Here is a 15,326-nt window from a genome sequence, read left to right on the forward strand (position 1 = left end):
TGACAGTATATCTACTTCACATATGAGGAAACTGGCAAATGGCCTTGAAAAGATCCTCATTTCCCTCCACCTCAGATATCCATTAGAAATAATGCTTTAAACTGCACATCTGGACATATGTGACTAAACACATGTGACTAAAGATATGTTAGGGACAAAGACAAAGCACTGTTAATTTAGTTTGTCCTCCTAAACAAGGTTATGTCTGCTTTTTGTTCTTGGGTAAAAACATGAAAGCCACAGAGAAAAAGGCAGGCAACACTAAAGTAGGCGACATGATAAGAATCAGTTTAAGTTCCAATGGTGAGAACTCCATTAGGTAAGGATAATCTCACAGCTGAGGCACAAGTTGGGAGAGTATTTGTCCAAAGGGTTAAGTAACATGAAGTCAAATGCTATTATGGTTGACTTATCTAAACACTGTGTTTTAGCATACAACCTCCTGGAGAGCAGCTAAGTGGTGCAATGGATAGAACATTGGGCCTGAAGTTCAAATTTGAACTCAGACACTTACTAGCTACATGACCCTGGGCAAGTCCCTTAACCTTTCTCTGCCTGTTTTCCCATCTGTAAAACAGAGATAAGAATAGCACCTACCTCTCAGGGTTGTTGTAAGGATAAAATGAGCTAATATTTATAAAGCACAGTACCAAGCCCATAGAAGACACTATATAAATGTTAGCTATTACTATTATTGTTATTGCTATTATTATTATTGGCAGGCAAAGGGTTTGTGTGTGCCATTTTAGCATAATGTCCAGTCCCTAAGTAAAATAACATAAGTTTAAACTAAGTTTAGAGCCTAACAAAGTGATAAAATGAACAAGGAAAAGCCCCTGAACTGACCAAAAGCATTTAAGTTAATAAAGCAAATCAAAATTATGTGAATCATTAAGCATAACCTAGGATTGTTCTAAGATTCCAGATTTTGCTATAAATATACTTGATGGTAACTAAATTGCTAAAATCTTGAAATAATTTGCAAATAATGAAGAGCAGTTTATTACTGTTGTAATTTTTGGTCATTACTGTAATTGCTTCAAAGCTTTTGGATTTTGTAGTTTCAGTTCTCGGCTTCTTGTTATTGTTTGGTTGTTTCTGTCATGTCAGACTCTTCATGACCCCATTTGGGGTTTTCTTGACAAAGATACTGGACTGGTTTGCCATTTCCTTCTCCAACTCATTTTACAGATGAGGAAACTGAGGAAAACAAGGTTAAATGATTTGCCCAGGGTCACCCACCTAGTAAGTGTCCGAGGCTATATTTGAACTCAGGAAGATGAGTCTGACTGTGGGCCTGGCACTCTATCCACTCTGACACCTACCTTCTTGGTTATCTGCTATTTCAGGTACTTCAGGAATGCACAAGTTCAGTGGTAGTGCATTTAAGCTAGTACATTTCACATACCTCTTTCTTGTCTTCTTCTTGGTCTATTCCATATTCAAATGATGGTAAATGTTGTATTTCACTTCTTAATCCTGACTGAGGACCATCATGAACCTGAAAACAATCCAACTGCATTTAAACTACAAACTATGAAAATTTAGCCAGAGTACTTTTTTTTCTACATTTTATTATTCTTTTATTTTTCAACCTTGAGCTAAGTTTTGTGAAGAACCCAAACTCAAAACAAACTACACATAAAAGAATGAAAGAGGCCAACTTCAGAGGAAGTCAGTCAACCAAGACCACAGAGTAGAGAACAATGGATAGTTTGGTGAGAAAGATGAACAACATCTTAAAGTTAATATTAATCTCGGTGTTTTGTACATGCCTTGAGTTTGTTCAGATCTGAATCCAAGACTTAGAAATAAAGGTCTGGGTTCTAAAATCTCAGTGTCTGACATTATCTACAATTCAGATTCATTTCCCTTTACAGGAATGCAATGGAAGCAGGAGCCTGAAATATGTCCTTAGTGACACAGCAAAGAGGGACATGAAACTTATTTCTTCCATTAGAATAAAATTCAATTATAACAAACTTAGTATGCAGATTTTAATATGATGGCTCAAATCACACTCCCTAGGGATAAACAAAAAGTCCAATATGACATAAGGGCGGGCCTAGTCCTGTCATCTAATACCAGTACTATAAAAGCTCTGACTTGATTTCACCAAAAAAAACCTCTCAGACTGAGAATTCATTCATTGATTACCTCTTTTTGATTTCTAAAAGTTCATCTTAAAAAAAAAAAAGATGGCTTTTCCCCCACCAAAATCACAACAGAGGGATGATAATTCTGATAAGGGTTTTTACATCATGATATGAGAGGAGAAGTAATCCGAGGATACCTGGGTACAGTGCCTAATATACATTAACTGCTCAATACACTCAACACTTAATGTGACTAAATGAAATGCATAAATGAATACATAAAGGAGATAAATCACTAGTATGGCAAAGAAAATAACATCAGTTGGAGGGAAAAGCTACAGTATATATGTTGAAAAGTACAAAGACTAATTTTCAACAGCATGGGATAGTTCCTCTCATCACATTCTCTCCTCTGCTTAAAAAAGCTATAACCTATGATCTGCCTCTTTACCACTTCAAGGGTCTTTGCTTACCACTCCCTCTTTAACTGTGTAAATGGGCATTACTCAACACTAACATCTTCTATTCCCTCCTGCTCAGGGCGAAAACAAGAGCAAATTATGTACCAGCACATAGCACCAATACCCATACCGGGAAGGCAGGGATCAAGACATTTTTACATGGCTCCAGACGCTTGTCCTATGCTCTTATGAAGGGGTTTCTAGGGACTCCACATTAAGTCTCCTTTTACAAACTCCAACTGACTAGAAAATGGTTAACTCTCAGGAGTAAAGTGAACAAAAACAAAACAAAACACTCAGCTGCCTTAAAACATATAATTCAGTCACTGTTTTCAGGGTTTAGGCATTGTGACACATTGCAACTGGTGGCACTTATGAACTACTCCAGTAATGTGTGTCACCATGCTTCTAGTAACTTGGCATCTAATAAAGGATGAAATCACCTAAAGCAAAGATACTGAAATAAGTCAGGAAAAGAGGATATCCCTAACCAGCAGGGCTGAAGAAAACTCTACTTTCAGTGGGATTCATCTCTTACCCTAGGAGTTATGAAATTTATGTTTGTATAATACCAGCTGAGTTGATTCCTAGTGCCAAAAGAAACCATATTTATTTATTTATTTTTTAGGCAATTGGGGTTAAGTGACTTGCCCAGGGTAACACAGCTAGTAAGTGTCAAGTGTTTGATCTGAGGCCAGATTTGAACTCAAGTCCTCCTGACTCCAGGGCCGGTGCTCTATCCACTGCGCCACCTAGCTGCCCTAAAAGAAACTATAGAAACATACTTCTTAGCAGTGGCCAAAAATGAAGACAAAAACTGAAAATCCAAACTATGTCCCTAACTTCCCAGTATCTTACTTGTTCTCCCAGCATTGACTGTAGTCTAATCTTATAAAGCCCTAATCCAAGTTACTTCTATTTTCTCTGCTCTGCCTGATCTCTGCTAAAGGTCTCGGCATAACGACTAGGTGAAAGTTCCTGGTGGCCTCTCTCTTTCTTTCACTTGCTATGGTGATATTTAAGGGAAATAATGGTAGCCAATAAAATGTTTTCTATAAAGACACAAAGTCCATATACGGACTTTTTCGAGGAAAAATACTCTTGGCTGCAGTGAGAAGTATGGGGCAATTTTAAGAGTCTAAGGAATTCTGACACTTAATGGAATAAAACAGGACATTATTCTCTTAGCTCTGTGTCCAGGTAGTACTAACTCTATACTGCCAAACCAGTTACAGTTACAGTGCTAGTAAACCCCTGCCCTAATCTTGAGGAGATTACTCTCTGTGGCTCCCCCTTCTCTTCGGTCCGTTCTGCAGGCTCCCTGGTGATATCAGTTTTCATACCAGATGATGTCTTCTAAAAACAAAAAATATAAAATACACATTTTTGCTTGCAAGTGGAGGAAATACACTAGCGATACTCTTTTATACTTTGGCGACAGCCTTACAGTAATTTATATTTTACAACATAACATAGGACACGCAACCCTTACCCCAACTCCATAAACCCTAATGCCATTGTCCACAAACCAGTTATGATATAGTCTTAACAAGTCCCAACCCAAATCCTAAGTAGTTATTACTTTTTGCACTCTCTGTAATCAACTTAGAGCACCACTTGCCCCCTGTTAAGATTTCACAGGGAATGAATGTTTTTGTCTTTCTCTCACTAGTAAAACCCATGATGACTTTCTGAAAAGTGTTTTAAATAAAAAATATAAAATGTCAATTACCTCTGATAGTAGTAATATACTAGGATTTCAGTGAAAGCTATTGGGTAATTTTAACAGGGTAATCTAGGTAAAATGAAGGACTTTAATATAGATATTTTAAGTTCCATTAAGGTCCTAATGCTATGTCTCCAAACCAGTGGCAGCATAGTCTTGGCAAGTTCTATATCAAATTTCAAGTAGTTATTTCTTATGGTTCACTTACCTCTTTAGTCTCCTGGTCCTGTATCTTTCCTGGAAGATGGTTAGGAGGGGGCTTTCCTATACCCTTCTCATCTGCACTAACAGATAACAGCTGCCCAAAATATATTTTCTGAAAAAACAAAACAAAAAAACAAAACAAACAAACAAAAAAGAATGAAACATCAATAGCCTGAGAAAGGGCCATACACTAGAAATAATACTCTAGGTTTCATCAAAAGCCTTGTCATCAAATCTTAGTAGGCTGAGTTCATCTGGTATATCAAAAGATAATAAAGATATACTAACCAGCTTCTCAGAACCTAACTTTATACTGCCAAAGTAACTGCAGCATTATAGTCCTAGCAAGTATCAGCCTTAACCCAGAGGAGTTTACTTTCTGCTGCTCCCTCTCCTCTTTCTTCTGCTCCCCATGGGCTGGAAGGAACAGATCTGTCTGATCTTTCAGAGGAAAGTCCTTTCCCTCTTACATTCTTCAAATAGGGGTAATATGTGAGTGGTCATACTCTAGGCTTTGGTAAGAGTCTTCAGTGAGGCTCTCACTAACTTTAGAAGGCCAAGTCTGATACATTATGGAATAAAACAGGATAGATGATGTATGCCAACAGATATCACAGCTCCTAAGTCTGACTGCCAAAGACACTAGCTATTTGCCCTTGTGTTCTAAAATGGAAATATTTCCAGAACGTTCACGGTTTTATAATCTGGCAAGAAGACAAGCTAGGACATTTTTTTGTTTCTATGTTCAGAGTTGAAATAACATTTACAGCCAGGGTGATTCTGATGTGACTAAAGGCAAACCCAACAAGGAAATAGTTTAGAGCAACTGGAGTTATAGATCCTCCTCCTTTCCTGAGTGGCAGGTTCCCACCCCTGGTAATTAAGGGGGTAGAAAGCAGTGTAGACTTGAGGGGAGGGGTAATAAATTCGATTTCACTCACAAAAGAAAGTCTTAGCCCCATTTTCAGTCACTGCTCACAAGAAGAGAATTTTTTTTCCCTGATGCTTCACCCAGAAAACACACAAATAGCCTTGAGGAGGAAGCACACTCTGATTTCAATATAAAAATAATACTTTAAACCGAGTGGCGCCTTTGACACATAAGACTGGTTTATACAACACTGTCATATCAGATTTAATCCTTTCTCCTTGTGAATAATGATTTCAAATCAAGTGTGTGGACAGCACTCTTTCTGGAAAAACATCAGTCAAATCACTGGAGCATGCTCCACCCACAATGCCCCATGTCAGTTCCTAGAATCTAATAATCCCGATTCAATCACCTCCCTCTACCAGCATCCTGGAGCCAACCTAACACTCTAAAACACAGTACTGCTAAATAGTCTGTGTTTGCAAAGGCCTTAAAAAGCGCGTCACTGGGAAGTGCTTACGCAGAAAAGCAGCTATCTCACCAGGTTCCTGACAAGGCAAAAACTGAGTTCTACAATTAACTTACAATTGGCCACATAGAGGAGAAAATCATAATCATAATACTAGTAACAACAGCAGCAGCAGCAACAACAGTTGGTCTTTATATCCTGCTTTAAGACTTATAAAGCATTTACATACATTATCCCATTTGAGTTTTACAATGGCACTAACTGCTGGAGATCAGAAAGGGATTGGGGGGATGGTGGTACCCTTAAGCATTATGAGTAGAGAGGTTAGGGGAAATTTAATGTTGTTTTGACATGTTTTTGATGTGTCAATGAGAACCCCAGTTTGAAATTTCCAAGAGGCAGTTAGAGATGCATGACTGGAGCTCAGCAGAGTCTAGGGATAGAAATATAGATCTAGGAACCATGAGCATATAAATGATAATTGAACCCATGAGAGCTAACTTTGATTAAAGTTCCAACTCCTTGGTATGGAATTCAAGGTTCATTCTCTCTCCCCCACCAGGAAAACACAGGTTTTCATGACAAGTCCAATATTCTATCCAATAAGCCATCCTGTCTTTCTGTTTATATCTGCAAAGCTGAAACAACACTCACAGCTTGAATGATTGTGGTGACAAATACTAAACAGAAGCTTCACACCCATATATCATTCTTTGAATAAGAGATTCTGAAGGTATAAACATGATATACCCTGAATATCACCACAGCAGCCAGGAAACTATTAGTTACTAATGTGGAAATAATTTGAGTCAATAGATTTGAACAGATTATGTAATAGAGAAAAAGTAAAAAATCAACACCAAATTAGAAAGGCCTAGCATGGTGACAGAGCAGCAATAACTTACCAATACAGTAAGTCTACTTTCATATCTCTATAAAATCTCCATGAGAATGATCTATCTACATATTAAAGGAATTCTTGATGAAAATAAGCAATTTGACCGATGTTTTTCCATAAAGAGGTCTACAAACAAATTGTTCTACAAACAATTTCCTACAACAGATAACATCTTCCTAGTCACACTGGTAATTGAAAAGTACAGGAAATATAAGATTTTGCTTTGATTGTTGATTATAGAATATCATTTGACTCAGCACCAAAAAACAGAGCCTTTAAGGCTTTCCTATGACAGAAGTATCTCCCATGCATATGTTAAGATTCCAGAAAAAATGTTTTGTTTGTTCAATGATCTATATCAAAATGATGCATAAAATAGGGAGACTGTCAAAGTGTTGGCCATTATTATGAAGAATGTCTCGGAGAGAATCCAAATAAAGGTATTACCTGGAGAAGGTAAAATCCTCCAAATGGTTCTGTTTGGAGTTACCATTGTGCAGACTGCATCAAGCCATAGAATACTAAGGGGATTCATAAAAAAAATACAAGACCATTCAAGAGAAGAAAGTGGCCACAATGGAAAAGCTAAGTGGATTAAAAATGTCTGTTGTCCTAACTATAACACCTAGTTGGATGGGTGGTCCATTGACAGTCCAATACCTTGAACAGGCAGGCAATGTAGATGGATAATGAGGTAGGCCCAGAATTGAATAGATTTTGAAAACCATGAAGCACTTTCAATGATTCTAAGCTGTTCTTTGAAACAAATGCCTATTTAAAAATATTATTCTTTTGGTTATGCTATATGGCTGCTATTCATGACACATCTCAGTTTTCAAGAATATCAACAAGTAAATCAGTGGGAACAGAAAAATGCATTAATGGACATAAGTAGATTGAACTAAATTACCAACAATTACTTATATGCAAAAATGGAATAAAAGTATCATCCAGAAAATGATGATCAGAAAAAAAGGGCAGGTTACTCATGTAATTAAAGTGAGGCGTATCAGATGGGCAGCCTGAGGGCTATACTGGTACCCAGAAAATGTCAAAAAGCACTAGAAGAAGGCCCTCAGAGGTCTTATTAGATAGTTCATGCAAAATTCAGGAAAGGACATGGACAGGAATAGAAAGGGATGAGTAGTGTGGATTGACTGTAAACAGGAAGTAATCACAGATCCACATAAGTATTCAAGTATATGCTTAATAAGAAACTAACTTAAGGCACAGTCAGCATAGAACTTAACGCAACAACTGTTTTTTATTCATTCATTATATATAAAGGCACTGTTCTAGGTGCTGGAAGTACAAAGAAAAAAAAAAAGAATGGTCCCTTCCCTTAAAAATTTTAAACTATGTGGAGGGAGACATAGTAGAATACAGAGTAGTTCCATGAGGTAGAAGAAGCTAAAACTAAGAAGGAAAGGGACAAGAGAGAATCAAAAAAGGCTTCTACTAAGAAATGATGTCTGAGCTAAGCCTAGATGGAAACTAAGGATTCTAAAAAGTAGATGTTAAGAGAGAATACATTTCAGCCATGGGGGCCCAAACATGTGAAGGTAGATGGAATGTTGATTTCAGGGTGAGAGGAGGAAGCATCTAGTAGAACATCTGAATGGACCTCAGAATGCATGAATGTTTTACATGAATTTTATGAAATGAGTCTGGAAAAACTGGGAGCCAGATTGTGGAAGGCCTTAAACAGCGGTCTTAAGAGTTTGTATTTCATCCTCAAGGTAAAAGGACACCACTGAAGATTTTTTGACCTGAAGAATAACATCACTAGAACTATGCCTTAGGAAGATTATTTTGACAGTTATAAGGAGAATATATTAGAGAAGAAAGAGACCAGAATCAGGGACAAAAATTAGGAGGCTATTGCAAAAGTGTAGATAATAGGACCTAAGGGTTTTTACTAAAATAGCAGCAATGTGAGTAGAGAGAAGGGCAATGAAGAAAGGTGTTATAAAGACAGAATCAACAAAATTTGGAAACTTATTGAATATGAGAGTGAAATAAAGGGAAAAGTTTAGGATGGCTTTGAGGCTATGAACCTGAGAGACTGAAAGGATAATGGTGTCATCAAGAAATCTGAAGTGGTGGGTTTCACAGAGGGAAAGGAAAGATAATAAATTGGGTTTTAGATGTGTTCAATTTGACAATCTGGTAGGACATCTAGGGAATTATATCCAGCAGGCAACTAACTGGAAATGCAGGAAGTGCAGATATAGTTAAAAGGATACAATGGAGAAATTTTATAAAAGCCGGTCATCAAGAATTCAAAAGGAATTCTATAAGTTAAGACAACACAAGGTTATAGGAGTTCAGCATCCAGTCTCAGGAACTTTGAAGAAAATATAAAAGAAACCAGAGAACGGAATTTTAATCTGTTGACTTGTCAGTTTTAGGATACTCTTTAAATAAATCTTTTACATTCATAGTCTCTTAAGAGTTCACTCTGAACTGTTATTTTGACTCAGTGGAGTTTCTTAGCAAACTAATTTACCTCTTGGGGAGGGTTGCTCTCTGTGCTATCTTCTGAAAGTCCTAATGGTTTCTCCCCATCTGCAGTTTTTCGGGAAGCCAGTTGTTGACGAGCTTGCTTCACAGTTTGGCTAAGCTGCCAGAGAAAGCAAGGAAAAAAGAAAAAGAAAAAAAACAAAAAACAAATGTTAATACCAATAACAACAAGTGTTCTAACAGGAAAATAGGCTCCTGCTATTAAATTCATGCCAAACTTATGACAAGAGGATTATTTTCACAAGAGATTTTCATCTCGTGATAATACTTTTGTATAACAACTTTATTTTCATTATTTCAACTCAGCAATTTTTATTTCATCATTTTATCTTAGAGTTACTAGTCAAATAAGTTTTTGACATTATATATTTTTACTTTAAACGTGAGCTCAAAAATACCCAAAGCTTAAATTCTGGATTAACATGCACAGCAGTTATTGAATAGATACTTCCCACCTTGAAAGGCAGGAAGATATAGCATAAAAAGCATCCTACTTAGAAGTCAGCTCTGTGTTTGAATCTCACCATAGCCACCTACTGTGTGACCATGGGCAACTTACAACTACTCAGACACTCAGTCCCTTGTCTGTAAGATGGGGTTTACTTTACTTTTACTACCAATCTCACAAGGTTGTTCTGAAGAAAATGGGTTGCAACTTTAAAGCTCCGTATAAATGTACTATTAGTATTATTACTATAGTCATCCCTCCAAATGGCAAACTTCTGAACAGATATCCTTCTATCAGTGACTCCTTGTCAACCTAACTGCTTTTGTTATTCCTTATTCATACCCTTCATTTCTAGACACCCTTTCCCCATTAAAAAGTTTTGCTAGCCTCTATGTACACTCTTCTCTCCCATTTTGTGTTATCCCTTTCCCATTTTTAGATAACAATCCAACCTTCCTTTAACATCTTTGTTCTAATTTCCCTTCCCCAATTAATGCAGACTATAAGCTCATTGCTTTTAATACTATATTTGGCAAAAGTGCTATTATGTGGTCCTTTAATATTTATGTCACCTACATATTCATTCTGTCTCCACCCATTATTTTAGTATTTACCTATTTATTACTTTTCATTAAAATAGCTTGTCTTAAATAAGACTATAGGATAATTGATTTGGAACTGGAATCTTCCTGTAGTAAAGAAAGGGTATGTAATAAACTATTCCCCTTTATAGATGGCTAAAGACAGTGGATTCTTCCCATGTCACACATTTTAATAGTGGAAAAGTCATGACCACTTCAACCATTTGCTGGAATTTTGACATAAAATTTTTTTCCTAAAATGAGAAAAACAGGGTCTATAAATTTCTGGCAAAGGAATATGCAAAGATGAAAAATTTCAGATGATTACTAAAAAGTAATCTAAGTTTCAGGGTCCCTTTCTCATTACCTTCCTGGTCTCCCTACAGTATACAACCTCTTACTAGATTCTAATTGTTTTTAAAGAGTTTGTATCTTCTTGAAAAGAGATCAACTTTAAAAACTGGCATTTGTCTTCTGAAAGACTTAGATTTCAATGAGCTTGTTTCAGAATGGCTCAACGAGCCAAGATGAAGATATTCACAATACATAATGAGGCATATGTGTAGCTAAAGTTATAAAAAACACAGTATCATGAATTATTCTTGCTCTTATTATTTGCCAAGTGGTAGGGAGCACTGCCCTGTGCCATGTGGTCAGGGAATCAAAGTCTCCTTTGTAAAAGACCTGCAGTAAGAAGTAAAATAAACTTTAAACCTTTATTACAATCACCACATTGCCTGAAGGACTATTCTCTAAATCGATCAAGCAAAAAATTCTGGGCGATGTTAACATTTGTAGTCTTTCCTCTCTCCAGCAACACCCCTTCCCTGACTACAAACCTCTAATATCGGTTAACATGCGTACGAAGACAGATTGCAAGAGAATAAAAGGGAACATATGTACTTTTTAAAAAGGCAACTTTACTTATAAAATCATTGAAAATATATTGTACGTAAGGGATTTACTTATTTGAAGATGACAATGATCACTATCTGTGTTTATGCATGGTTAAAAAAGCTCACATGTGACCCAAAGTCTGTTCACATCATGCAAATATACACATTACACTTTGATATGAAACTATGGTTGTAATTTATAAAGCCTAGCAATGATAACAGACTTTGCTTCTGGCTCACTTAGCACCTTCATAATGCCTTGGCTTAAAAGTCAACCTTGGGGCAGGTAGGTTGCACAGTGGATAAAGCTCTGGCCTTGGAGTCAGGAGGACCTGAGTTCAAATCCGGCTTCAGATACTTGACACTTACTAGCTGTGCGACCCTGGGCAAGTCACTTAACCCCAACTGCCTCACCAAAAAAAAAAAAAAAAAATGTCAACCTTTAGGGGCAGGTAGTTGGCCCAGTGGATAGAGCACCAACCAGCCCTAGAGTCAGGAGGACCTGAATTCAAATTTGACCTCAGATACTTGCTAGCAGTGTGTTGCTTCCAAAAAAAAAAAAAAAAACACTCGCAACCTTTACATAATTAATATAGGGGATTAAATTACATGCAAATGAGTATCTGGCCTTTTTCCCCTCCATATATCTAGAGGTGGTCCTCAGGAAAATCTTAAGAAACTACCAGTCTAATAAATAAAATTAATGCCAACAAATCTCACCTTCTTCCTAACAGCCACCAATGGCTACCTTCCAGCTGACTCTTATAAAATGCAGTTGTCTTCTACTTCATTTCCAAAGCCAGGACCTCAGAATATCTAGTATCTACTTAACAAAGTACTGAATTTAGTTTGAGAGTTCAAGGACTAAATTTAGTTTCCAGACTTTAGAAAGGGTTGACAAATTAAAATTAATTCTACTTTGTAACTGATTCTATATTGTATTGATTTCCTATTATAATTGATCCATTTCTATGTCCTTGAGCTGAACTCAGAAATTCAAGTTTCCTTCTCAGTTAAAGTTATCACGAAAAGAACAGCTGTTAGCTTTCATACCAGTAGCCCCTGAGAATACTGTGGTAACCCCCGGAATACTTCCAGGACACCTACTTATCTTTAAGTCCCACAAGTTAACTTGGTACCACCCCCAAAAGATATATTGTCTATCTTTGCCTGTCCTTGTATGATTAGGGGAGTTTTTATCTCTTCCAAAGAGACAGCAAGTCTGGTAGTTTTGATCCCCTCACAAAGATTACAAGATGTAGATGGGCCCCATAAAACAATTAGCTTTTCTACCTGTCAGAGAGGGGCAGTGATCAGCCTCATGTGAATGCCAGCCCACCTTCCTTAGTATAGTCAATCATAACATTCCTGTTTCGACCCTATAACCTATCACTTTTTCTCCATGCCTACTAATATCCCTTCTTTGTTGTGTGTCAACAAAGAGGCTCTCCTCTTCTCACTGGGGCTGCTGGCTTTACTGAGGTTACCAGTCTGACCCACTTTGTTCACAGTTATACAAGTCACTGTTAATAAACTAATTTTGCTCAAAGTCATGTACCTCAGTTTACCTTTATTAATTTTATTTGTCATAGGGTGTAAAAAGTCTACAATGCGTTGAGAAAAACAACCTATATAATGAAAAGGTTCTAGAAGAAAAAATCAGAGAAGTTGATGAAGTTTTTCCTGGAAAAGAAATGGCTAAACTGGGGCATAACAGTCTGCAAACACAAAATTGGTTATGTAGAGAAGAGCAAACAACCTCGATCATATGCTTCCAATATCCATAAAAGAATAAAGCTGACCAATGGGTATTGTAGAAATTCCATCCACAGGCATCACTATCATTTGACTATAGCTGACTACAAGGCAAGGGCCTACTATATCAAGTATGCATATATATATGCATGCCATCTTGGTGAGTGGGAAGGTGAGAGGAGGGAAAAAAAAATTTGGAACTCAGAATCTTATAAAAGCGAATGTTGAAAACTACCTTTGCCTATAAATGGAAAAAAATAAAATACTATTAAGTGGGGAGAAAAAGGAAAAAAAAAAAAACACGGCAAAGGCCTAGATCAGCTGACGTCCTGAAGTCTCTTCTGATGTTGTGATTCTCTATTCAATCTCAAGTGATATAGGAAACTAGGAAAAACCAGGCTAGATTCTTCATGAGACCAGAGTTCTAGAGCTGAAAGCAGGTTAGTTCTTGTTGGCATACCAAGTACAAGAAGCTAAGAAAAATCCATATTAAGAAATAATAGTCCATTATAATATGTGTTGGACCACACTTGGTGTACTGCACTCAGTTCTAGGAACCATATTTTAAGGGTAAAAATTACAAACTGTGGAGCATTTAGAAAAAGACAACCAAGAGGATGGTGAGAGGTCTGTAAACAGTGTCATATAAGGAAAGACTTAAACAGGGGCTATTTAAGGAATTATTTCCAGATAATTAGAGCTGTCCAATAAAAGAACAAATTGCTACACAAAGTAATGAGTTCTTTGTAACCAAAACTGTTCAAGCTGAGGCTGCATAAATCATAAGTTAGGGACATCGTATAAAAGATTCCTATGTTGCACAGGAGGTTATTAGACCATTTGATCTCAAAGGTCTCTTTCAACTTCAAAATTCTATAATTCTGTGATTCCAAATCACAACAGAGCTGATAATTTCATGAAATTCTAACAGAAGGATAACTTTCATTATTGACCTCAATATGTAACCAAATTTCAGGCTCTTTAATCAGGTCTGGGGGAAATGGAGAAGTCAGTTCTTAAATGTTTCCACAATAAATATAATAGCCAGTGACATCTAATGGATTAAAAATTACAAGAAAGATAAGATCAGGAAGCACATATTTCCTTTTTTTAGTGTACAATTTCTTTATACAAATGAATTTGCTTTACAGATGCATCATAACTGAGGCTACTTTACTGAAGATTTTTTAAATGGCCAACTTGCTTCAGAGAAATTAAAAGGAATATATAATAGGTTGCTTTAAAAATTCTTCATCATTTAGCCTCAGTGTTGCTGTCCAATTTTATTTCCCTTTACTTTTATATTCAACGTGAAGGCTACTGTAGAGGATGAAAAACTGCAAGACAAAATTGATGATGAAGACAAAACAGAAAATTCTTGACAAATATAATGAAATAATCAACTGGCTGGATAAAAACCAGATGCTGAGAAGGAAGAATTTGAGTATCAGCAAAAAGAATTGGACAGTGGATAAAGTACCACCCTGGAGTCAGGAGAACCTGAGTTCAAATCCGGCCTCAGACACATAATACTCACTACCTGTGTGACTCTGGGCAAGTCATTTAACCCCAATTGCCTCACCAAAAAAAAAAAAAAAAAGAATTGGAGAAGGTCTGCAACCCTATCACTACCAAGCTGAACCAAAGTGCAGGGGGCATGCCAGGAGGCATGCCTGGTGGGTTCCCAAGGGGTGGAGCAGCCAGATCTGATGGTGCTTCTTTTGAACCCACCATTGACGAGGTTAACTAAACACACCAGAAGAAGGAGTATTCCACACAGCTTTCCAAAAATAAAGGACTCAAAGTCATAGTCAAGGCAGTAGAAGTTTAAAAGTAACACGACTTCCACTTCCAGGAGCCATCAAGATGGAAGAGTTAGAGGTGAGTCGCTCTTACCCTCCCTTATCAACCCCTGAAAGCCCAGAAAATATCACCCCAGGAAAAACCCTGGAACAGCTGAACCAGAAGAAAGATGGGGTGCAACAGTCCAGTGGCCCAGGTAGCTTGAGGCATTAATGAAAGGCCCCCTTACCCTGGGGGAAGGGGAGCAGTACAGAACAGGAGGCATCCCAGCAAGCTAGTGAAAAGCCCCACCTCAACATACCAGGAGGAGATCCTGAAGCCCAGGTGGTCTATAGAGCAGGCAAACAACAACACCTGGACCCTCGAGTGCCTCATTGAGGGCAGGGGAACCGTGGAAACAAGCTTGAAAAACCACCAGGTGCCTGGGCATTCTATAGCAACCAGCTGTTCTAGTGCCTCAGCAAAACTAAGAGAAGCAGCGCTCCAAGGGGCCCCTGGAGGACAAACACCCTACAACATCCATCTGAAAGGAGCTGAAGAAAGAAAAAAGAAGGAAAGGACTTGGTGAGCAGGAAATCTCCAGGAGCCACACTAC

General features: G+C 37.5%; 1 protein-coding gene across 6 annotated transcripts in view; it reads right to left on the bottom strand.

The window, feature by feature from the left end:
• The window catches only part of CCDC15 (coiled-coil domain containing 15), a 51,735-nt gene that overhangs the window by 26,127 nt on the left and 10,282 nt on the right, over nt 1-15,326 (bottom strand). For all 6 annotated transcript variants that reach the window (XR_003566694.1, XR_003566691.1, XR_003566692.1 and 3 more), the window contains exons 5-8: nt 9,235-9,348; nt 4,492-4,599; nt 3,836-3,913; nt 1,409-1,501 (exon numbers count right to left, since the gene is read on the bottom strand). Coding sequence is in view for 2 of the 6 variants with exons in the window: in XM_027835176.1 (XP_027690977.1) it covers nt 1,409-1,501; nt 3,836-3,913; nt 4,492-4,599; nt 9,235-9,348 (393 nt within the window). In the remaining 4 variants the exon portion in view is untranslated. The remainder of the gene's footprint in view (nt 1-1,408; nt 1,502-3,835; nt 3,914-4,491; nt 4,600-9,234; nt 9,349-15,326) is intronic.

This window comes from Vombatus ursinus, unplaced genomic scaffold, assembly GCF_900497805.2.
Source record: "Vombatus ursinus unplaced genomic scaffold, bare-nosed wombat genome assembly UNPS02014813.1, whole genome shotgun sequence".
NCBI classification, from domain to species: Eukaryota; Metazoa; Chordata; class Mammalia; order Diprotodontia; family Vombatidae; genus Vombatus; species Vombatus ursinus.